At 38.0% G+C, this 26,706-nt stretch overlaps 1 protein-coding gene across 1 annotated transcript in view; it reads right to left on the bottom strand.

The window, feature by feature from the left end:
- The window catches only part of ctdp1 (CTD (carboxy-terminal domain, RNA polymerase II, polypeptide A) phosphatase, subunit 1), a 120,950-nt gene that overhangs the window by 83,759 nt on the left and 10,485 nt on the right, over positions 1-26,706 (bottom strand). The window contains exons 7-10 of the mRNA XM_042745228.1: positions 25,705-25,871; positions 17,429-18,373; positions 11,686-11,827; positions 7,401-7,625 (exon numbers count right to left, since the gene is read on the bottom strand). Of these exons, the coding sequence (XP_042601162.1) occupies positions 7,401-7,625; positions 11,686-11,827; positions 17,429-18,373; positions 25,705-25,871 (1,479 nt within the window). The remainder of the gene's footprint in view (positions 1-7,400; positions 7,626-11,685; positions 11,828-17,428; positions 18,374-25,704; positions 25,872-26,706) is intronic.

The raw sequence follows: 26,706 nt of genomic DNA, 5'->3' as shown, positions 1-26,706 counted from the left end.
GAGGACACAGCCCTGAGGAGCACCAGTGTTGAGGGTCAGCGGGGATGAAGTGTTTTTGCCCATTCTGACCACCTGGCTTCTGCCTGTTAGGAAGTCCAGGATCCAGCTGCACAGAGATCTGTTTAGTCCCAGAGTCTGGAGCTTCGCAACAAGTGTGGCAGGCACTATGGTGTTAAATGCTGAGCTGTAGTCCACAAACAGCATTCTCACATAAGTGTTCTTATTTTCCAGGTGGGAGAGAGAGAGCAGTGTGTAGAGTGAAAGCAATAGCATCGTCTGTAGAACGGTTGCTACGATATGCAAATTGTAGCGGATCCAGTGAGGCAGGCAGCACAGAGCAGATGTAGTCTCTGACGAGTCTCTCAAAACACTTACTGAAGATGGGTGTGAGAGCAACAGGCCTCCAGTCATTCAAGCATGTGATTTTATTTTTCTTTGGTATGGGCACAATGGTGGATTTTTGAACATGGACCGAGAACCACAGAAAGAGAGAGGGAGAGGTTGAAAATGTCTGTAAAAACACCGGCTAGCTGGAATGCGCATGCTCGGAGCACACGGCCTGGGATGCCATCAGGACCCGCTGCCTTGCGGATATTCACCCGTCGGAAGGATCGGGTTACATCCGCGACAGAGACGGAGAGTGCACTCACCTCTTCTGCAGCAGCTGCGGGAGCGCTCTCTGTGTGGGCGGTGTTGTGAGCCTCGAAACGAGCATAAAAGTTATTCAGCTCGTCCGGTAGAGAGGCGGCAATGTTCACAGTAGCTGGTTTGTTCCCTTTAAAGTCTGTGATTTTATTGATTCCCTGCCACATGCCTCTTGCATCGCTGGTGTTGAATTGTTCTTCAACTTTGTTTTTGTATTGTCTTTTTGCTGCTTTGATGGATTTACTGAGATCGTAACTGGCTTGTTTGCGATCATCAGCGTTTCCGGATTTAAAAGCGGATGTCCGCGCTGACAAGGCTGCTCGAACATCGCTATTAATCCACGGTTTTTGGTTGGGGTAGATGTGGATTGTTTTTGTCGGCACTACATCTTCTACACACTTCCTGATGAAACACGTTACAGTTTCTGAGTACGCCTCTATGTCGTCATCAGACGCTGCCCGGAACATCTCCCCTGACTCAGTCTTGCTCAGTTCCCTCCTTTGGCCCAGTAGGCCAGTTTGACACTGTCCCCTCCACTCCTCAGGCTTCTGGTTCTTTGCTACGCCCTGGGAAACGTTCAGTTAGACCTCCAAGATTCCTTAAGGACTATGTTCTGAACTGATACAGTTGGTTTATTGCTGTGGTGACTGTTACTTGTTTATTTGATGGGAAACGGGGACGTTTCTTTTGTGGGTGGGGGAGGAAATGTAAGGTTTAGAAGTGGAGTTCATATTTCATGTTGGAAAGTTGTAATGCTTAGAATTTAATATGATTTATATTTGAGTTAATATACTAGAAGTATATTTACAATGTTTAGTCAGTTAATTATTTACACCTTTATGTGTTTACATATTTAATGCAGTAAGGATATTCTGCTGAATCTGCCTATCTGATTCACTCACGTTTATCCCAGTCTAAGTCCTTGCTTCTGATTGGTTAGTGACGTCACGTGAAAGGCTGTGTTTAAGGAAGTGTTGTTGTTGTGACGGTGTTCAGTAAAAAGTGCCGCTTGTGGAAGTCTTCTGTCTCCATTCTGCTGTTCATTATCATAAAGAGTGATCTACCACCACATACCGAACCTTCACGTTACAAAAGTATTGAACACGCATTTTTAATTAATGAGTTCTTAAAAACTTGAATCCAAAATCTGCATTCAATTTTCGAAATCTAGGTCTGTTTTGACCTAAATAAATACTTTGTAAAATTTCTGTTACTCAAGAGTAACAGAAGACCTAGATGCAAAATGCTGACTCGCAACATGTCAGGTCAAGCTCATCAGGAAATCATCACTAGCCAACCTACTGTCATTACATTGTCAAAACACTGTCTGCGGTTGTAGGAAACAGTAAGAGAAAAGAAAAAAAAACTGCTTTCACAGTGTAGAGAAGGTACAGTGATATAACATGGTAATTAGCAACAGTCATTTAAGCAGCATATCTATGCTTTGAAATATCCAATCAAATGTTTAACTGCTGTGGACGGCTCAATGGTTTCTGTAGAAACTGAATCCAAAAACGTTCGGAGTGAGAGGTGTAGACTGGTCTGTAAAGCAAACAAACTCTGAAATCACAGAGGAGAAACCCAGCTTAGAAACTGTCTCCTCCTGCGGATATGAGAGAGCGCGTGACTGACACTAGACGGCAGAGGATTCTGGGAGCTCTGCTGGACAGAGCAGCATCAGAAAATCCAGGTGTGATGAGTCTCTGACCATTTACTGTCAGATTTCCAAGATAAACAGAATTTCAAAAGTCATAACATCATTGAGAAACTAAAACAGCCACCCTATAATGATAAAGATCCACCCAGTGTTTTTTTTTAAACCTTGTTAAATCATTCCCCTTGATTTTGGATCAGGGTCATGTCACAAATGTCAGTTATTAAATGCTCAGTCAGAATTCATACTGAATGCGATAATGTGTTTTGCCGTGTTTTAAAGGTGCAGGATGTAATATTGACAGCTAGTGGTTGTAACAGTTACTGCATTCCAAATTCAAAACACTGGAGAGAGTTGTTTCTCCCGCCCCTCCTCCTCAGACTTGAAACTCACGTGGGTTGCCAGATTGAGGACACGCAACAAGAACGCAATTGACAATGGAAGGCGGCGAGCCTTTTTTTGTAAGTTGAGTTGATTTTTCTGAGCTTTAATATTCTTTGTCATAGAAGTTTTTAGATGGATGTTGAGGTATTTTTAGGTCGAACCTGCAATGTGTGATCCAGTTCATCTGCTGGCTTCCATAGAAGCAATACGCTGTGTTTTCCACCAACTGGCAACCCGGGGTGTCGAAATACTATTGGGTAAACTGGCAGTGGGCAAAGTCACACAGACCAAAAAAATAAAAATAAAACCAGACATTCTGACACAGAATAATTGGCTGTAGCACTGTTTTTGTGAGAAACATGTATGTGAACTAGGATTGTTTCCTGAATATCTGCAGACATAGTATGGAATTTTTATACATTCGTACGGTCAAAAAATTACATACATCACCTTTAATTGGAAAGCAATACACTGATAGTTCATCACCTCATTTCTGTCGTGTTCAGGCCCATTTGAAATCTGCTACATTTTATATATTTCTGCAGTGATCTTGGGCAGAGGAAAAGCAGAAAACTGATATTTCCAGGTATTTCCATGTTTTTCATAAACATGGAAGCTCTCAAATTAGCAAAGTTTTTAGATGTTCGTCTACCCATTCCCCTAGAAACATGTTTTGGTGGCACATACAGTTATTTTCTCTTTTGCTACCTAGCAACAAAAGAGGAACATGGGTAATTTTGTATTTACGCTTGTGTCCTCTCATTTTCCGTTCTTGAACTATTCAACAAGCCCTGTTGCCTGGAGACCAGTACATCCTCTCATCAGCAGTGCAAGAGCACTCACTGCCAGCCTACATGTGACATGTCGTAACAGGGCTCCATGCAGTCCGGCTATTCATTCAACACATCAGGCCTGCTCCAGATGGGCCGCGCAGGGCTGAGCGCTCATTACCATATATTAGTTCAGCTTGCAGGCGACCCGAGTGTATCTGTCTGGAGAGTCAGTCAGGAAGAGCTGTGGTTTAAATATCAAATTTAGCTGTGAACTCTTGTAAATTGTTCCTCAAGGACAGAAGATTGCTTTATTAAATTTGTGGCCCCCTACATGGACAGCTAGTGCAAGGATAAGGCAGAAATAAGACAAATGGAAGGACTCTGAGATCAAGCTGAGAGCGGTTAACAGAGAACGAGAGACAGGAGAGGATGCCCAATCTTTCTCCTGGTGTTCTACCTGCAGAGATGAGATCCAACTATAATCCGCACCTAAACCAGCCAATCGATTCCTCCAGCTTTGTTTCAAAATCAAAGGTAGATATGTGAGAGCAGGATTGGCACTATGGGTGTCCAATGCACTGGTTAAAAAAAAAAATTGTGACCTGCTTGGTACGTCACAACAAAACTAGATCTCCCAATTTTAAGGCCCAGATATACTCAAAGTTCTTTTTCATTCTTCGTTTAGAAGTTGTTGAGGAAGTACAGACGTTCCTCTCGTTGATAGCTGAGGAGCAGGTCCAGCGATAGCTTGATGGGGCGACACGAAATGAAAAAGTTTTTCAGGAGCCACAACAGTAGAGGCGGCGCAACTATAATGACATGTTAATAATCCCGCCCACTCTAAATCGGTACTCAACCGCAGTGGAAACGCAAACCGAGAAGAGCCGAGCCGTACCTTACCGTACTGAGCCGTGCCAAGCCCAGTCGTACCACGCAGTGGAAAAGCACCGTTAGAGAACATCCCGACGCTGATGAATATGTACTGCATGCTTTCTTCTCAATAATGAAATAAACAACATAAAGACAGCAGTGAGAAACCAGCAGTTAAGAAAGCATCTGACTGCAGCAATGTCTATATGTTTGCACCAGTTGTGGAATTTGGCACTCCACTAAAATCCCGTAAAGTTGATTTATATAGTGCTTTATACAACAGATTCACTTATTTTTATGTTTATTTAGTTCTTTATTTAGTTCATGATTAAAAGTAACCAAAACAAAAATAACATGAGAAACTTGGTGTTGTTTCTAAACAAAAGGAAATGTATATCAACCAAAATTGAGTTAAGCCAAAAAAAATAAAAAATTCAGCATTTTAGGTATTGTCAGAAATTCTATGCTAAAGTTAAACAGAAAATGATTGTGTCGACACTTGAGAAATTAAAGAAGAAATAAACATGGAGAAGATTTCCACGTCAAAAAAAGGAATCAAAACAGAAACTGAGATCTTGAAAGTTCATCTTGGCAAGCCATTTTAAACTACAGAAACAAACTCCAAAAGAATTCCTTTTTGGTTTAATTTTGTTCATTTTTCGATTTCAGTTAAGTATATAGGTGCCTTTTAGTGTGTGAACGAAGGCAGCTTTTACTGATTATAATGGAAATATGCAGTTTTGCCACGCCACTCATTTAAGTGTCACAACTGACATGCAGGTTATGGATCAGCATGAAAAAGTGAATATGAGTGGTAAACAATAGAGAGTAAACAGCTTCGAAGATAGATTATAAACAGCACATTGGAATCATTACTATGCTAATAAGCTCATTTCTGAACCTTCAGTGGATTTGTTTCGGTCACCTAAAAAATTAGATTTTCTGCTGTTGCCTCAAACCACACAGAATAGCTTTTATAAAAACTGATAAATTTAAGTTACTTGTCTACTGTAACTGTCAAATAACAGGAAGGAAGCCCTGACAGCAGATCTGCATTATTCATATGGAAATGGCATTAAAGAAAACAAAAAAAACTAATTTCCATTGTTTACTCAGCCTCATGCTGTTATAAACCCAGGGCTTGCCGACTGTGGTTGGGTCAGTGTGAAAGAGCTGCAGGCCAGCTGACATTGGGCCAATGCTTTATCTTAACTTTTTATCATATATCTCATGCATACGAGTGTTTTTCCTTTGGTTTTCTTAGACATTTAGTGGCAAATTATTTTCAACCCTTTTAACCTTGTATATGTATTGCATAAAAGTTAGAGGTCAGTAAGATAATGTTTTTGAAAGAAATTTCATAGGCTCAGCCAGGCTCATAATTTATTTGATCAAAATACAGTAAAAACACTAACATTGTGAAACAACTGTTTTCTATTTTATAATATATTTCTTCAGTGTCACATGACCCTTCAGAAATCATTTTGATATGATGATTTGCTGCTCAAAAAATTTTTCTTATTATTATTAGTGTTCAAGGAGTTGTGCTGTTTCATAATTTGTGAAAACTGATAAATGTTTTTTTTTTCCTCAGAATTCTTTGATAAATTGAAAGTTCAAAAGAACAGCATTTATTTAAAATATTTTTTAACTATGTAAATGTCTTTCCACTTTTGATCAGTTTAGCATGTCCTCGCAACATAAGGTTTAATTTCTTTCAAAATAACGACCCAAAGTGCAAAACGCTAGTGCAGATTTGTGTTTAAATGTGAGAAAAATGTACAATAATAAACTATATATTTTAAAATAATTAAAAAATAAAATTCTAATTATTAAATTGTATACATAAAGCTGCAGTCTGTAATTTTTGCATCTTTATCGCCATCTCTGTTTGAAACCTGAAATTGCAGTTATTTGCAAAATCACCTTCTTTACGTGGGTCGGCACGGCTATTCAGTACAGATGAATGCAATGTTTTGAGGAGTATGTGTCCGGTGTGGATACTTGCACTTATGAATCACAGATTCTATGTCTTGGAAGTAGGATCCAAATAAGAATTATCACTGGATATTGTCATCTGTACAAGTAACATGTCTGCCACTTTTGTTCTGACCAACTGAGGGCCAACTTACTATTGTGAGGTAAGGAGATAGTTTTGAACACTGGCTGAATGAATGAATGAATGAATGAAAGACCCTGCAAAACTCTTTTTTTATGTGGAACACCAAGAATAACATTACCCACTCTTTAACATACATTTAAAATTAATTGGTTATGGAGCTCAGCATATAAAAAAAGCATCATTAACATATCATTAATGGTCTATACAACTCTGGTTATATTCCAAGCCTTCTAAAGTCATATATCTTCTAAAGTTTTATTATACTAAAAAAAAGTGGGGAGGATATTCTTCAAAAGTTTCCTTCTGTACTCCACTGCAGAGAGGAAGTCACAGAGGAACAACATATGAGTAAATAATGACTGCTCCGCAGGTGAACTATTTCTTTTCTAATTTATTTCTCTCCTCGTCAGATGCCGACACAGTAGGCACGTTTTTTCTTCCTCACTTTCGATCAGCATTTACAGGCTTGTTTTTATTATTCCCTTGTCACAGCAATGGCCAAAGGTGCTGATGAAGTTTGCTAATAATTTCTGTTTCACAATCTCAGAGCTGCCAAGGTGCAATGCTTTATTTCTCTCAGATTTTTTTTTAGAGCTTAGAGATTAATGTGAAATAGACTGCATGAAAAATCCAATACGAGCCGGGAAAGAAAAGGCAAGCACAGCATACAGGCTACAGACCGCTTAAACGCCATCAGGGAAGTTCTTACCAACCAGGCACATTACCCACTGGGATTTCATACAGACGCCTAATAAATATATAATAAAACATTATATAATACAACATTACATTCCCTTGCTCTTAAGACTGAAAAAAGACCCGTAAAACATATTCATGATTCTGATACAACCTTGAGTTCATTACTGTATCAGATATTCAGTGACTGGATTTGATGAACATCAGTATGAGCTGCGGCAAACATAAACATAAATGCACAAAACATATGCAGTACCTGAGGCTGGAGAGATCTCCTTTGGCTGACATGGACGATCCGTGCGAGTGCAGATAAGAGGGTGGGCGGGAGGCCTGAGAACCCCGGCGGATCAGTTTGCCGGTGACGGGGTCATACGTCCTCATTTCCGGCGCTGGCTGGGGCTTCTGCTGGACAGCAGGGGCCTGGAACAGAGGCTTCGGGACAGACGCGGGGATGTCTGGAAACATGGCGGGACTATTGCTCCTACAGTAAAAGAGATCATATTTAACCTCTAATCTTAAAAATAAACCCTCCTAAGCTTTAAAAAAACAACAGTTTGTAGTCATTTTCACATTTACTTTTTCGGGTCCAAAATGACCCCCAACAGTTGGAGGTGGGGACGAGTGAAGTACTGTATAGTAACAATAAAATTAGACACTTCTTTTGGAATTTAAGTAGGGATGTAACGATTCACTCAACTCACGATGCGATACGATTAACGATACTGGTTTCATGATACGATTTTCCCACAATTTTATTGTTTTACAAAATGAGATTTAAGATGAAAAGGTGTCCTTTTATTATTTCTCAGAAAAAAATGCTATACATTTCCTTGTAAACTTGAAATGTGTCAAATAACAAAACAAAATTTAAATTTTAAAACAAATTCCGAATCAAATAAATAAATAATACTAAAAAAATCTCTTAAATCAATTCATATAAACAAACTATACTATATTAAACATATGAACGAAACAAAAACAGCAGACGGGCTGAACGAAAACGCAAATTCACTCTCTGACAGCAGGTGGCGCTTATGGAACAGCAGAAATAATGAACATAAAAAGTGCATAAAAGGCATGTAAAGGTTGATTCACACTAAAAACAATTATTAGGATGACTAAAACAATAACAAATATTGAGTCCACACCAACAGATGGTAATGTTCGATATGGTAAAAATATCATATCACAATTTCTTTTTTCAGAAATATCACATTCACGATTATATCACGATTCTTTGTCATGTTGGTTTTACTATTTTGCAAGTTGTCTGAGCAGTACAGCCAAACTAATTTCCCTATTTTAAAAACAAAGCCTTTCAAGGTAACAAAATATCAAATAAAAAAAGAAGGGCAGATATTTAGGCCAAAGTGGGTGAAGATAAAAATCTTTATCATTATTTTATCTTTGTTATTAGAAAATAAGAACAAAGATACACATTACAACTACACATAATATACAAATAAAACAAACAGTGCTTTATTTTCAGGTACAGTGGGTGTATTTAGCAGTAACAAATGTTAAAGTGCCCCTATTATGGGTAATAAAAGGTTAATATTTTGGTGCATTTATTTTTTCCTTTTTTGCTCAATGACTCCCAGAGGATTCATTTAATGATTCATTTTTCCAAACTCCTCCTTTGCGTGACGCTTAACTGCGGTGATTGGTCTGATGACGCAGTCTGAAAATTTACTCACTCCCACATCACCCAAGATGTTCATGTCTCCCTTTCTTCAGTCGCAAATAATTGATCAGTTTCAACTTATATAACAAGCGGTCATTTAAAAAAAAAAAAAAATGTATTCACTTTTTGCTCGTCTTGTCTAGCTTTGCGATGCGCAAAATCATCCTACATCGTTGTTTACATTTATTTTTTAAATTTTTTTTTGGAAAGAGTGTTTGACCATCCTTACACCCCCACACAGTAAACACTGGGTCAGTGCTCCTGCAGCGATTTTGAATGATTTTGGAGTTGGAGAAGAAAATTAGTTGGTAGTTTTTCGACATTCCCTAACTGTACCCTAATGGATTTCCCCTCACAGCGAAAGCACAGCGTCTTCTCCACAGTTATCCGCCACGGTGTTTGAGGGAGGAGAGGTTCAAGTTTTCCCGGGTCTGCACGCACAACAAGTGGGCGGGCATAAATATGCTAATGTTTCAGTTTGACGTCACCTTGAAACAGCTAAAGAGTCGTTTTAAAAATGACTCGTTTACATGACTCAGTGTCAACTCTTTCTTTTAAAGGACAATAACTGTATACACAGTGCACTTTTAGATTAAAAACTTTGCAGGATGTTTTCATTCACTTAGAGCTGTGTTACACACTGCATGAAAGGTAATTTTCAAAAATCCATAATAGGGGCACTTTAAAATAAAACACTTTATACACTATATACATTAATTATACATTAATTTTAATTTAAGCAACTATATTAAAGTTCTTCAGTTAAGAGCAGTGAGTCATTTTTCTCTAAGTTTTTTTGTTTTATTAACATTAAAAAAATTGTTCGCACAAAAAAGAAAATTCTGTCATCTGTCTGTCGATTCTGTCAGCGTTTTATTTTTAGACCATCATTTACTCACTCAAAAGTTGTTTTTAACCTAAATGGGTTTCTTTTTTCTGCTGAACATAAAAGTTATTTTGAAGAACGTGGGTAACCAAACAGTTGCTGGTCCCCAGTATCCCCCCCCCCCCCCACTATCAAAGTCAATGTGCACCAGCTACTGTTTGGTTACACACAATATCTTCTGCAAAATATATTCTTTTGTGTTTAGGACCAAAAAGAAAATTATTACAGGTTGGGACAACATATGAGTGAGTAAATAATGACAGAAATTTAATTTTCAACTATCCCTTTAATGAGAATCAGCAGCATGTTTAGTACCATTCTTGTCAACATTTGGGCACCAAAATCAGGGAGTTTTTTCTCTCTAATTGACAGTTTTTTTCCCCTGATCTCTTTTAATTGGCTAAATCAGATATACCGATGAAAAATTTTGTATTCTGTAATATTTTTTCCTGTATTTTCCTAATTGTCCATTTGATTATTTGTTTATATACTACAATTTTTTTTTTTTTCATTTTTATCACAGATTAAGGAAGAAAATATATTTAGTTTCTATAGGTTACTGTAATAAATGCTATGTCATTTAGCACTGCATCATTCAGACACTTTATTAACTGGAAATTACTTAAAAAACACACATAAACCATAAATAAACTAAGTATGAATGTAACATACACTGCATGAGAGTGTTTAGAGCTCTGTAATGTTCACATCTCCTCATTTCAGATACAAATGAAACACCAGGTCATGCATAGACTTTTTAAAGTTAAATGTACATGTTTTTTGTTTTTTTTCACTGGAGCACCACCCGAGTCTTCTCCTCCCATTTCGCTTGATTCCCTCGTCTGCTATCTGTGCACATATCAACAGTGCAACTGGGTTTTAGGTTGCCAGGTTAAGGTCACAAATGGGTTGAAATTTTTATGATGTATCATTTGTGTGAGTAGGATGCATTTCACACAAGACCTGGCAACTGGACAACATTGGGATAATATATAGATGTGATTATTCATATAATGAGGTTCGGGCCACGAAAATTATGGGAGTTTCGCGGGAGAAATAACAAAACAGGAGGGGCGCAGGAGATACGGGAGACTCCCAGGCAAAACGGAAGTGTTAACAGGTCTGATTAGTAATGTGGATTTAAGACAAGCAAGCATCTGATTCTCTCTCAACTGTTTACTTTCATTTTAGACATTACCAACTGTGTCTAATGAAATGAACGCAAATGAAATGTTTAACCGGCAATGCATTAAAGCACATGCAAGTAATGTAGTGTCCCGTGAGTGTATCTCTACCGCAGAGATAACAATTGATGTGAATGTATGTGGCGTTGTACAGCATTGAGATGGATGCAGCAGAACTGCAACTGATAGAATGTGCGCGGTTGCATGATACTACATGGAGACATTTTAATCGTCCACGATCAAAACTCGTCATATCACACACCCCTAGTGTGCCCTATTTTTTAATGATTTTTAAAACTGTATCTTTAGCATAATAGTTATCACTCTTGGTGTGAATGGGCCTTAAAGGGTAACAAAGGTTATAGTGTAGTTATGTGCTATAAAGCCTTCTGAAGCCAAGTGATAACTTTGTGTAAACAGACTGAAAATCTTGCATGACAGTCCTGGACACAGTTCACTTTCCTTTAACAATCTGCTAGGCGTCTCCTTTTGTGTTACACAGAGGAAAGTCATGTGCATTTGGAACAAAATGAGAGTGATTTTTGTGTAACTCAATCTTATAATTCAGAACAAGCTGAAAGATTTCTTGCCAAGGTTTTGTCATTCTATTCATGAGTGTTGCAATTCAGCGAGTGAAAAGCACAATGACACGACAGAAAATACCAACAAAACAGAATGCTGTTTTTACAATCTTTATGCTGAAAGGCACAAGTGAACTTAAAGGATAAAGAAAAGCAGGACAGACAGACAGAAGAGAAGAGAAAGAGAGACTGCGAGAGATAAATACCTGTGTGATTTGTTATAGTCCTCTTTGAGAGGAAAGAGTTGCTCCTCGACCCGCTCCCAGCGTTCCAAACAGGCCCACAACCATTCAGGATTCACCACATGGAGATGTTTACAGCCCTGAGCTTGACGAACTTTCTCGGTACCTGACGGAAACAACTCAGATAAACAACACCACACTTTCCATGTGTACCTTTCTGCCCGATGTTTCTCACTCCACTATCAGCAGCAAGAAAATGTAGTCAGAAGAAAACTGGGATTAAAGAAAAAAACTTGTTTACCACCAAATTCAAATTGCCAAGATGCATTTTTCTATTCCTCCACCGCAATCACTGCTCGGGGCTATTGAGAATACATTCAAAGTTTGAAAAGTTCATAAAACTACAAAGTTATAAAACGGAATAGCACAGGCTACAGGGGCATTATAGTCACGTTTACACAGTCAGTGTTTGGGACTGATGACGGACATCAGGCCCCGTTTACACCTGATATTAATATGTGTTTTGGTCAATCTGATCACAAGTGGACGATGCTAAATACAGGTGTGAACGGGAACTAAAATGTTTAGCGCTTGTCCAGTTTTGACCACTTCCAGAGCTAGGCGAAAATGCATTCGACCTGATTGTGCTGATATTGTGGACGCTCATGCGGTTGAATGCATTCAAACAGCCACTAAAGTCCAGTAGGGTTGTGACGGTGAGGGAATTTTCCCACCAGATAATCAACGTGTTATAACACCAGTAATACCGGTATCTCCGGGGTTTATCTCTCATCTCTTTAAATAGCTTGTAAGAGCACCGTGCAAATTTTATGTTCACTTTCAAATTAGCGGAAATTTGGCATCAAGCAGTTGTTTGTTTTTAGATCGTTTGAGTTTTCCTTTGCTTTTAAATAGCTTAAAAGCGCGATGCGTATTTACTTTCACTTTAAAATTAGCAAAAAATTTGGCGTCAATTCGGTTCAACTGTTTTCAACATTGATAATCAGAAATGTTTCTTAAGCAGTAAATCAGCATTCTTTAAATAGAAAACTGTTATTTTAAATTGTAAAAATATTTCACAATATTACTGTATTTATTGCCCTTTTTATCGAATAAAAGCAGCCTTGGTGAGACTTTTCTCAAATATATTTAAAAGTCCCCAAAACTTTTGAATGGTAGTGTATTATTTTATAAAACTTTATAAAATATCTGCAATAAAAGACACTCAAGAGAATCAAAATTTGATCTATGAAAACTTTCTACAATAGCTGTTACAGTGGAATTTAATTATCAAAACATCTTGATGAAGTGGATAGCTTCAGAAAATATTATTAAATCAATTTGCATTGATTTCAGTGTTTGCAATCCCTCCGCAACTTAATGCATCAAACCAAAAATACAATCAGTACGTATGATGATGAATAAACAGCACTGCTGCACAACTCTGTCTCTGTCTGCGGTCTATATCTTCATGCATATATACTTCTCTCCCAGCGTAGTTAAAATAAGTGTCATGCCTTGAGCAAAAGTAACGCTTGTCCTCTCAAACAGCACTAATCATGTCGGTTCAAATAGGACATGAATTAAATCTGCTCACAGCCACCTACTGCCTTCCATTACAGAACGTCCTGTGTGGCCGCTCTCGTCTGAATTGATCATGTGTGCAGTTGTGTCTGTATAAGCGAGGGATCAGAGAGCGAGATGGACATCCACGCAGTTACACAAGCCAGCCACCAGACAAATAATCTGGCAGCAAAGGCTGAGATCTGTGAAAAGCTGTCAAAAAAATCTAAAGTACAGGGAGAGAAAGTTTGGCAGCTCTCTGCTTCTTTTTTTCTCCCGTCTGGCTTTATGGATTTCCTTCCACTCTTCCTCTCATTAGCGGCTCAACATTAAAACTGTCTTGTGGTCGTGGTGTTTGGCAGAGCTGAGGGCGCTGACGGATGAACGAGGGGGATGATAACGGTTAAAACAACAATGTGATGACACTGGAGTGTGGAAATGTTTGCTTAATGCTTTAATGGTGGCCAATTAGACAGCGCTCGACAGTAATTACGTTTGCACTTGATCGTCCAAGTCTGTGTCTCAGTGTGTGTGGGCTTCTTCAGGGGCAGAGTGTTGAGATGAGCACAGATGAGGAACAACAGACTCATCTGAGTTTGAATAAATAAAGTTCACGAAGCTCAGACTGTGTGTCAGACTTGATGTTGACCTTCTGCTGCTTCCGCTATGGTTATTAACACTCTGCATAATGAATTTAGAGAGAAAAGGCAGCTGCAGAAGTCATTCTGGCAGAGAAGAGGATGATGCTAAAATAACAAAGTACCATAAACTATATGATCTGCATGATACTTCACTTAATGACAAATAAGACACAATAAAGGAAAGGACAAAATAATAATTAAAATAATAAATAATAATCTTTCGAATGTTAAAATTAAGTCAAAATGTGAAAAAAAGAATAAAAATTATATACTGGATATACACACATACACACACACACATACACATACACACACACACATATATGTATGTATACCGCTCAAAAGTTTGGGATCAGTAAGACTTATAATGTTTTTTAAAGAAGTCTCTTCAAGGCTGCATTTATTTGATCAAAAATACAGAAAAAAAGCAGTAATCTTGCAAAATGTTATTACAATCTAAAATAATGGTTTCTATTTTAATATACTTTAAAATCTTATTCATTCCTGTGATCAAAGCTGAATTTCCACTAGCCATTACTCCAGTCTAAAGTGTCGCATGATCCTTCAGAAATCATTCTAATATAACTGCAATACTTTTTCAGGATTCTTTGATGGATAAAAAGTTAAAAAGAACAGCATTTATTCAAAATATAAATCTTTTGTAACCATATACATTTTACACATCCTTGCTGAATAAAAGTTTTAATTTCTTTCAAAAAAAAAAAGAAAAGAAAAAGAGAATAACAATTTTCCAACCACAAACTTCTGAACGGCAGTGTATATTGTTAGAAAAGATTTCTATTTTAAATAAATACTCTTTTTTTTTTACTTTTTATTCAAAGAATCCTGAAAAAAAGAATCAAAAGCCGTGTTTCCACCGCTGGAACTTTACCCAGGAACTAGGGACTTTGGGCTGGTACTCAGTGTGTTTCCACCGCAGGAACCAGGATCTAAATAAAGTTCCGGGTCGAAAAATGCCCCTCAGAAAGTCCCTGCTCGCGAGGTAACGTTAGTACTTTTTCAAAGGTCTGGAACTTTCGGGGGCGGGACTTGGGGGCTGAGCATGCTGACTGGTTGAGTTCATGCAGCATTGCGATTTCAACCACCATTTATTTGGATAATTTTCAAAATATAACTGTTATTGTATCATGAAATGTAGTTTTAAAAGTATTTCAGGCAAAAATGTAGTTGTTTAAAACTCAAATATGTGGTTTATTTATAAAGACAGCGCCTATTTAAAAATGTGTTTCGCTGATTTCAGAGACGATCAGCTCCACACGATCAGCGGGAGCTCGGTGCTCATGTATCCGCCGAGAGCAGTCTCAACTCGGCTAGACCTTCTGACATTTGCTGATGTCTCTTTAGCGGTTAAAAATAAAATATAATTCGTTTTGGGTAAATCTGACAGGTAATCTTTGGTCTTTATTCAATTTATCTATATGTTAAAATGAAAATAAAAAGCAATTGATATAATATTTCGTTGCATTGTAATGTAGGCTGTATATATACACTTTCCCTGAACTAAGTACATTTCTGCGGCTATTATTATGTTTAAATGAAAACGAAAGGAGGCAGTGGTATTTGATATCCTATTTCGTCTTACTGTAAATATACAGTGAGGAAAATTGCAGTAGCCAAGGTGAGCTGACTGATGTTATCAAGTACGCTGCTGTTTGAAGAATTACCCAGAAGAACTTGTCCGAAATTTGCGTACTTTGTATTTTTGTATTTTCTTACAAAAACACATCGATTCGCTACAGGAAGACTTTGTTCACCCCCCGGAGCCGTGTGAGACACTTTTTATTAAGGATGGGCGCTTTTTATTTCACTTCTTTTGGACTGAAGCACTATAACACCCGCTGAGTGGCATTAAACAGCTTGAAAGATCAAAGACAATTTTTAATATAACTCAAACTGGATTCTTCTGAAAGAAGAAAGTCATATACACCTAGGAGGACTTGAGGGTGAGTAATTCATGGGCTAATTTTCATTTTTTTTTCAAAAGTTTCTACACTCATAAATCAGCATATTAGAATGACAAATGTTTATTACTTTGTGTTTTTGTTTGTTTGTTTGCTTGATTTTTTTTTTCAAATTATAATAATTTAAAACTCTATCACTCATTTCTTAGGAAATAATTCTAAAATATCACGTTTTTTTCCCCAAGACTTTTTACCTTAACTCCCCCAAAAAGTATAAAAAAAAAAAAAAAAAAAAAATTATAATTATAAATATATATATATATATATATATATATATATATATATATATATATATATTTATTATTAATATATTAACACATTAGTATTTTTTTTAATTATTAATAGATGTGAATAGTAAAAAATATATATATATTTATCATGTCATTGATTCACATTGTATTGCAAACTCTGGCTGTTATAATCAGCAGTAAATGTCACATTCTGACATCCTCACTGACACACATAATTAAAATTGTGCTGTGCATTTAAAGCAAAGCCCTTGTGCTTCTGTTGGAAATGTTTTGACTGGAGTGTCTACAGTCAGTCAAGCTGCACAAAAGAGGACATCACAGTACCAGAGACATCTCTGACAGGTGCTGTGTCACACCTGGACTGTACAGGAACACGTGTCATCCTGTGCTGCTACAAACAGGTGAGAACTGACAACGTCACACTCTCTTATAGATAACGAGCAATTAGATAGAAACATACCTGCCCAGAAGTGACACAAAACAAATGTGTGATGGTTTCATGGTTTGAAGCGCTAATCATTTTACTTTGGCCATCATTTGTATTGACCTCTCTGATTAGCAGAGAGTTGAGACAAAGTTCATCTCCTCTACTCATGATACATAATGCACCAATCAGTCATATATGGCTTAAAAAATTACTAATCAACACCTCTATGAGATCTGCTCATCACATTAACAAACGGATCATAATAAATCTCAACCAGAGCATCGATTAGTGCCATTTAAATATAACAGATTTAACCAGATATGAGTGACATCAGAATTGCATTTAACACACCAGCAGACAAACCTGTCAGGAAACTGTTTTTGAGGACTGTGGTAATTTGGTGCAAAATATTTTTGAATACCCTTTATATAATATCTACAATTAAACGTCCTTGTATAAGTAAGAAATATGTCTGATTGATGTGTAGAGGATTTGACCCCAAATCAGCTTAATTATACAGGACATTAGAGCTGAAAATTTAGGGGAATTGTGATTTTTCTGATAAAAATTGCTATACCAATACAAAAAATAAATAAATAAATATTTGCTGTTCCAGTTTGAAGGGCTGCACAAGTTAGCCAAAAAAGTTGTGGTTATACAGTATATATGACTAGAAAATAATAATAATAATTTAATTAATAATAATAATAATAATAATAATAATAATAATAATAATAATATAAGAATGTTATTATGAAGATGAATGAAAGTCTTACGGGTTTGGAACGACATGAGGGTGAGTAATTAATAACAGAATTGAAACTAGTTATTCAATAAACCCAACAACTAGTCACTTTTACAAACATCCCTTTGTAACTGGTGTTTGAAGCATGTGAGACTCACCTGCGCGTGCAGCAATAAGGTGAGTGGTGCGGTTTGGGTCTTTGGCATTGAGCACCAGGGTCTTGGCAAGCTTGGCACCCAGCGCCCTGGCGTGGTACCACTCCCTCGTACGCTCCATTGGATAGTTGGTGGGATACAGGCCGCTGAAGATGATGGTGGTGTCCGCCAGAGTGCAGCCCTTCAGTTCGGGAATGATCTTCCGTATGTCCGGACTCTCTGAACTCTCTTTCCTGAGGAAGGCCTCGTAGCGTGAGTAATACTCAGTGTGGATGCGAACCAAAACCTCCTCCAAGTAAATCAGGTGGTCGTCCTGGTCAATGTCTTCCTCTTCCTCATCGTCCTCATCCTCCATACTGTGATCTAAAGACTCCTCACCCATGGTGACGCCTGACTGCTCGCTGTTTTGAGACTCTGTTTCCACTTCTTTCTTGTCAGAACAGCCGTTGCCCAAATCACTGAGACCCTCGGGATCTGTTTCTGGGACATCGTCCCCCTCGGTCCTCTGTTTGTCCCCTTCCCCACCATCCTCTTTGCTTTTACACTCCTCTGTTTTTGTTTGGCTTTGTTTGGCTTCACCATCGCTGTCAGATAATCCGGTTTTACCCTCGCTTTCGCTGTCGCTGGAAAGGTCAAAATCCAGGTCGTTGGCAGCGGCGTCAGCAGCAGTGTTTGGGATGTCCGTCTCACCTGAGGTACACGTCACACCTGAGCTGCCCTCCCCCTCCGCTTTCACATTACTCTTGTCATTTAAATCTGTGCTGTCATTGGGCCGTTCCCCTGCGGGGTGTGTCCTCTCATTGGCTGATGCTCCCTGAGTGGCAGTGGCAGAGGGGGGCGACTCCTCATGCCCAGTTTTGGGGTCCTTGCTGGATTTCCTGAGGCTGTTTCTCTGTTCCTCCTGTCCTGACGATTCCAAGTTCTCTGCAGGCCGACCAGCCTGGTTACCTACAGCATGATAACAGAAATTATGCTCAAAGTACAACTCTTGAGTATTAATGAAACAATTTTCTGAAGAAATTTTAAATGTCTTACTTGTAGCACTTCTACTGTATATACAATGAATTGCACAAATAGTTGTAATACAGAGTTAACAAAAATAAATAAAAAATATTTACAATACAGAATATATAGTATAGGCAATATTTTATACAAATATTGCATATATTTGCATTGCATACAAAGGGTTTCAGACCTACTAGAGCTGGGGCCCACTAGGGTGCAGTGCAACAGTGGCATGCGAAAGTTTGGGAACCCCTTGCAGAATCTGTGAAAATGTGCATAATTTTAACAAAATAAGAGAGATAATTTATTTATAACTGTCCTGAGTAAGATATTTTACATAAAAGATATTTACATAAAGTCCACAATAGAAAAAAAAAAATAGCTGAAATGATTGAAATAAACCCCTTCAAAAGTTTGGGAACCCTTGGTTCTTAAAAGTGAAATATGAAAATCTGACTTTTCCAGGTTTTAAGTGCTATAATCAGGTCCCCGGTGCATCTACCAACCAGAGAAACATGAAACAGATTCATCTAGTCACTTTGCTTTGGTAAGCCTTTTTCTGCAAGCATCTAAAAAAATGTCCTTTACAGCCCCTTAATCTCTAAGTTTAATCGGATGTATGCACTCAGAAAACCCTATATCTGAAATTTTAACTAAAGCCCAACCGATATGGGTTTTTTTGAGCCAATGACGATACCGATATTAGGGAGTAAAAAAAAGACCAATATCGATATATCGGCTGATATTCTTTATGTGTAGGCTATATAAGAGTACAGTACAGTCAAAAGTTTTAACACACTTCTCATTCGTATGTCCAAACTTTCGACTGGTATTGTATATAGAATACAGTATATACATAAACATATTTTTTGCAATGATAACTCAAATGTGGTGATCAAACACTTGTGTGTCACTATGTGACAAATAGGCTTATGTAATGGAAGCAGGGTATTTAACAATTTAACAATAAACTTTATTATTCAAAATGAGTCTGACATCAGTGCACTTAACTGTAAACTTCACTTATTATAAATAACTTAAAAAACACAAACAGAACAAAATATAAATAACCTGAATTAAGAAATTAAACAAGGTAACTGTGTAGGGCAAGAAAGCTACTGCCAAACCAACAGGGGTAGGTTTATGCAAGAAGCACAGCTTTTCCAAATGTAACCATCTAAAATGAATAAATAATAATAATGAATAATATTTTTTTCACAAATTCTGTGTTGGGCATTTTCTGGTAATCAAATGAACATGCAGAACACAGACTCACAGACACTAGTCTATATCACAATTTGATTTAAGTGTACTGACCGTTTTTTTATTTATTCATTAAAAATAAGACAAATTCCATGAAATTCCATGTTATACAGTAAATTCTGTTTTTATGAATGGATTCCGCAATTCCGTCTGTATTTTCTGCATCGCGGAAATCACGGCCCTATTAAAGTTGCAAATGAGTATAATAAGATCATTGTGAGAGTAAAGGACTGGGACATTGTTTATTTACTTTATAGCATCAGAGTCTCACCAACTAAGTGACAACACAGCGATAAATCACCACAGACTCAAGCCACCGCCGCACTGCTGTCTATTGGACTTCAGAAAAATACTAACTGATAGAGTTTAAAACGCATAATTTCAGCGCAATAAATATGATAATCAGAACCAAAACAGATGTTTTTTAGCAGGTATGAGCTGTAATGGCACAGCTCTAATCTGGAAAAAGGGGCGGGGAGCAGCAGCTCATTTGCATTTAAAGAGACACGCACAAAAATAGCATGTTTCTGCTTCCAGTCAAAATAGGCATTTTCAAAATGATATAATAAATGATCTGAGGGGTACTTTGAGCTAAATCTTCACAGACACATTCTGGGGACACCAGAGACTTATATTACATATTGTAAAAAGGGGCATAATATGTCTCCTTTAATGCTGTGTGTGGTTACCTGGATGGTCTACTTGTCTTGTGGACTATATGTAAACATATTTTATGTAAAATATCTTACTCAGGACAGTAATAAAAAAATGTTTTCTCTTATTTTGTTAAAATTATTCACATTTTCTCAGATTCTGCAAGGGGTTCCCAAACTTTCACATGCCACTGTATTGTAGTATCGAGATACCACTAAATTTTTTATGATTAATACTTTAAAGTCTGTGTAAAGTCAATTCTGAGAACTGCTTCTTAACCCATTATTAATGTTAGAAATGGATTGCTGAAACATCTTACAAAGACTGTGACCTATGTAGTACTCAATTTTGGAGGTAGACCATTAAACTGCTTTTCACCATTTTCGTAATCAGTATTTTTTGAGGCGGGGCTAAAATGATTCCGTGACTCAGTGATGCAATCGAGCCACTGAGCACGGCCCCTTTCCCAAAACTACAAGACATGTGTTCGACTTGAAACAGCGCTGCGCAGACCGATCGGTGTTTGACATCAAAGTACACTGAGAGCTATAGAGAGCAGACGGCTCCTTATGCTTTTGAATCGCTAGCTAGCTATGCCTTCCTCATGTAAACACATAATACCTAGTTGCGATAATTTACAAGACAGCACGGTCTCCTTATTTAAATTAATCTGCTATAGGTAGACAGTTTTGAGAGATGGCCGCTTCCCCGCTAGTGGGCGTGGTTTGAGTGCAGCCAGTGGACACGCCCCCAGCGTTTGAGACCAGAGAATACTGCTTATTTTTCAACATTTTGATACCATATTTACTTGGCAGTTTGTTTGTTTTTTGCCATTCAAATTTGGCTGGATGGCCAACCACATTTTTCTGTGGTGTGACAAACTTAGAACACACTAGCCAGTTTTAGGGTGCGTCTCAATCAGCTCCCGAGCTCGTGAATCAGTATGTCATGTACAAGAATCCGGTCACTAACAAATTTCCTGGCTCACTGCACACTGGGACAGTGATCACTCAATTTCCGGCGACATGACTACATACAACGTCAACAGACAACATAGTAGAACGTCCCCACTGGAATTAATAAACACCAGGGAAGACCGATCTCTTCTTGATATTATTTTTTTTATTCTCTTTAAACACATTGTTCTGTTACAGGTTCTTACAACATTCCAGCCGAATATTAATTATAAATGTAAATATTAGATGTGTTCATTACCTGTCTAGCGATGTGTGTTTATGCTGAAATACCTTTTAAAACAGGTTTGTCTTTTCAAATCTTCTATTGCGTGTCATTATATTTATTGAATTGGCTTGTGTGGTTCATGTTTCACGCTTTAGAAAAAATGTGATGTTATTTCCAGTAATGGAGCATAGTGAGCACCAATGCTCCCTCGAATTTGCGATGCATTGTGGGATTTTTCAGAGAGTGAACGTTTCAGTGCACTGGAAGGATTTCGCGATTGAGACAGCCCTGATCAGTGCCTTGACTACTGAACAAGGGAGCAGATTGAGACGCACACTTAGTTAACAATAATAACCCTGCTGGGGGGCTCAAAAAACTACCAAGGAGGCATCAAGATGACTTAAAATAAGACAAAATAAGCTTTAAAATAAAATGAAACAACAAAAAAATCAAGATATTTATTATCACTCTTTAACAACTGTTTCTTTTGAAGAACAAGGATTCCCACTGTCTTTGAAAACCTAATTTCAAAAGTGTGATTTCTACACCTAAGTCAGGTAAATTATTGAATTAAGCTCAAAGTATACAGCCAAATGCTCCATACGATACTGTATGTGAACACAGACACTCAACACAAGCACATTACAAAGTTTCCTTTTTGTTCAGTTTTACTAATTATTGCAAGAGCTTAAAAACTGGAATCATTAAATGTTCGCTGAAGAACATTAAGCTCTTAAAATCTCTGGAACCCTGAAATTTAATTATTTTACTTTTAATGAGTTAACTAGAAGACTAAGAGCCTTCAAATGCAATGGGCCTTATAGTCAAAAGGTTAAGAACCACTGCACTAGACCACTGGTTAGTCAGACAACCATTCACTAATTGATTTTTTTTTTTTATGTGGTTTTGTACATCTCTCACAAGATGTACAGACAGAAGGTCAACCACAAACATGCTTTAACCTTCAAAAGAGAAGCTCCACTTGAACCCCTCTCCACCCAGTGAACTGAGTTCACAAACACACATTTCTAAAGTTCTTGTAACTTTGTTCCCCGTGTGTCCAGCCCGCAGGGACTCACTTCAAACAGCTCTTGACAGACAGAGCCTCTGCATAGGCTGTGAACTTTCTTTAGTTTGTGCAGGAGCAAATCAGTTTAATAGATGCCGCTGCTGGTTGGCACGTTGACCTCCGCTGGCAGAGTGTTTCCTGGAGCTGCTGTAAAATGCAGTGCGCTCCTCTCCTCTGGTAAGCAGATTATTGCAGAGCTCACACAGAGAGGTCACGCACACGCGCCTTTATTAAAACACCACCATCGCTTCTTATTAAATCCTCCCTGCTGGAGAGCAAACTACTTTTCCACCCAAAAAAAGTTGAAGCAAATCTAATTCACTTCTTCAGTAATACTTGAAGCAATAATGAGCAATATTCATCTGTAATAGAAATGAACCAGGAAATACTCAAAAGAATTCACACTGATAGACTGAACAGAAGACAATCAGCTGTGTTCCAATATCTAGTGGGCTGCCTCCTGTCAAGACGACTGCTCCAAACAGCATTTTATATTTACTTTAACCAAATTTTTAAAGTGATAGTTTACCCCAAAATTAAAATGTGTTAAAAATGTGCTCACCCTAAGGTCAACCAAGATGTAGATAAGTTCTTTATCAGAACAAATTTGGAGAAATTAAGCCTTACATCTTCACTTGCGCACCAATGGATACTCTGCAGTGAATGGGTGCCGTCAGAATAAAAGGTGTTTTAACTATTGCTACTGGTCAAAATCCATAATCAATAATTTCCTCCAGTGAAAACAACCACCCCCTGATGTTCTTTCACATCAAAATCCACTTACATATTTGTTTTCATTCATAAACAGTTCTTGATCTGTGCATATTTCTCTCCTGATTCAGACAAGACTACTTTTTCACTGGAAAAAGCGATATTATGGATAGAGGACTCGTATTTTAGGGGGAAGCAACCACTTGAAGTTAGGAACTTCTTGATGATGTTTCTTACAAACACGCAGCTTTTCACTTCACAAGATGTTCAGTGATTGACTGTAGGGGTGTGGGTTACTTGTGGATTATTGTGATGTTTTTATCAGCTGTTTGGACTCTCATTCTGACGGCACCCATTCACTGCAGAGCATCCATTGGTGAGCAAGTGATGTAATGCTGCATTTCTTCAAATCTGTTCCCATGAAGAAACAAACAAATCTACAGGTTGGATATTTGGGTAAACTATTCCTTTAAGATTCCTTTAAAATTTAACTGAAAAAATTGTCTACTCTCTACTGTCCATTATGTAGCACTGTATGAGCTAACACAGAAGTCATTTTCAGGTTGGTCAAAGCAGCAAATTTTTTCTTTGAGAAATCTTTTATTCTTATTCGTGTACAAACCCGATTCCAAAAAAGTTGGGACACTGAACAAATTGTGAATAAAAACAGAATGCAATGATGTGGAAGTTTCAAATTTCAATATTTTATTCAGAATACAACATAGATAACATATAAAATGTTTAAACTGAGAAAATGTATAATTTTAAGGGGAAAAATAAGTTGATTTTAAATTTCATGGCATCAACACATCTCAAAAAAGTTGAGACAAGGCCATGTTTACCACTGTGTGGCATCCCCTCTTCTTTTTATAACAGTCTGCAAACGTCTGGGGACTGAGAAGACAAGATGCTCAAGTTTAGGAATAGGAATGTTGTCCCATTCTTGTCTAATACAGGCTTCTAGTTGCTCAACTGTCTTAGGTCTTCTTTGTCACATCTTCCTCTTTATGATGTGCCAAATGTTTTCTATGGGTGAAAGATCTGGACTGCAGGCTGGCCATTTCAGTACCCGGATCCTTCTTCTACGCAGCCATGATGTTGTAACTGATGCAGTATGTGGCCTTGCATTGTCATGTTGGAAAATGCAAGGTCTTCCCTGAAAGAGACGACGTCTGGATGGGAGCATATGTTGTTCTAGAACTTGGATATGCCTTTCAGAATTGATGGTGCCTTTCCAGATGTGTAAGCTGCCCATGCCACACGCACTCATGAAACCCCATACCATCAGAGATGCAGGCCTCTGAACTGAGCGCTGATAACAACTTGGGCTGTCCTTGTCCTCTTTAGTCCGGATGACATGGCGTCCCAGTTTTCCAAAAAGAACTTCAAATTTTGATTCGTCTGACCACAGAACAGTTTTCCACTTTGCCACAGTCCATTTTAAACGAGCCTTGGCCCAGAGAAAACGCCTGCGCTTCTGGATCATGTTTAGATATGGCTTCTTTTTTGACCTATAGAGTTTTAGCCGGCAACGGCGAATGGCACGGTTGATTGTGTTCACCGACAATGTTTTCTGGAAGTATTCCTGAGCCCATGTTGTGATTTCCATTACAGTAGCATTCCTGTATGTGATGCAGTGCCGTCTAAGGGCCCGAAGATCACAGGCATCCAGTATGGTTTTCCGTCCTTGACCCTTACGCACAGAGATTGTTCCAGATTCTCTGAATCTTTGGATGATATTATGCACTGTAGATGATGATAACTTCAAACTCTTTGCAATATTTCTCTGAGAAACTCATTTCTGATATTGCACTATTTTTCACCGCAGCATTGGGGGAATTGGTGATCCTCTGCCCATCTTGACTTCTGAGAGACACAGCCACTCTGAGAGGCTATTTTTATACCCAATCATGTTGCCAGTTGACCTAATAAGTTGCAAATTGGTCCTCCAGCTGTTCCTTATATGTACATTTAACTTTTCCGGCCTCTTATTGCTACCTGTCCCAACTTTTTTGGAATGTGTAGCTCTCATGAAATCCAAAATGAGCCAATATTTGGCATGACATTTCAAAATGTCTCACTTTCAACATTTGATATGTTATCTATATTCTATTGTGAATAAAATATAAGTTTATGAGATTTGTAAAATATTCCATTCCTTTTTTACTCACAATTTGTACAGTGTCCCAACTTTTTTGGAATCGGGTTTGTAGATTCCTATTGAAAAAAAAAATCCTATTGGATTTGTTCTTTGAGACGCTCTTTTCACAATTCACTTTAGCTCAGGATTCTGCCTTAGAAGTTAGCATGTTATACAGACAGAAGACACTAGGGCTAATTTCCAGTTTGCCGAGCATTATCGTTAATTAATCTTCGCTGGGAAAATAAACATTACCTTTTCTGGCCATCTGGGCCTCTCGTGAGCCCGGTGGGGCGTTGATGTCGCCGGTGCCCTGGAAGTAGATGTATTTCTTCACTGTGATGAGGTTAGGAGCGAACTTCCACACGTCCTCTCGGTCGTCTATGATGCACACCATGGAGTCTCCACAGGGGAACAGATTTCTAAAAAAGAAAGGCACAGTTTTCATGCAGACATTTTTAGACGCTCATATTTAGCAGCTGATGCTTGGTTATGACTAAATGAACAGCTCCCAGACAGTGCCAGCCTGCCAAGACCAAAATGTCAATGAGCATTTCATAACATTAACATTGGTTCAATACCAAAAATAGTGTGGCCAAAAACGATTTAGACAATTAGCTGGTCTCAAGGTGATTTTTAGTGGATGTATGAAGTCAGTTCTCCTCAAGTTCACACAGATGTCCTAAGAGATGAACCACAGGTGCAGAAAATCTAATTACTAACATTAATTAACATCTCACAACCACAAAAAGTCGCAATGTAATGAAAAAAGTGTGTTTGCGCTTTATGCCTTTCAAATAAATGCAAATAAAAGTCATTCTGAAGTACATCTCGAGGGTCCAAATGCATCTGGGGTCTCTGGGTATACTGTGTAATGAGTATAGATTTATCTGTGAATGTCTGCCGCTTCTAAACAGCTCCCAAGAACATCTTTCCAACAGCTTGAGTTTTGAAATGGCAAACAAAGTCATTCACACTAATAGAAGCACTGGGCTGCAGAGGCTTGGCTTCTGTAGGTTTATCGACCTAAAGAAAGTAATCTGTGCGCCGCTGAAGTCCGATCGTGACTGTCTTTGTATGATAGTGGCTGCTCTGTGAGACTGTTCTTCCTTCAAGGTCAGTATGAGAGCTCCATACGAAACCCACACATATTAACAGCCTGACACGAGGAAAGAGAAGTGAATTGGATTTCCTCCAGCGTAGTCATTGCATAAAACAAGAAGCAGCAAACAACTCTGGCTCGAAGATTTTTATGCT

The sequence above is a fragment of the Cyprinus carpio genome, chromosome B19 (genome assembly GCF_018340385.1).
Source record: "Cyprinus carpio isolate SPL01 chromosome B19, ASM1834038v1, whole genome shotgun sequence".
Classification (NCBI taxonomy): domain Eukaryota; kingdom Metazoa; phylum Chordata; class Actinopteri; order Cypriniformes; family Cyprinidae; genus Cyprinus; species Cyprinus carpio.
Note: the sequence above shows the minus strand (reverse complement) of the source record. Positions and strands in the feature narration are given on the sequence as shown.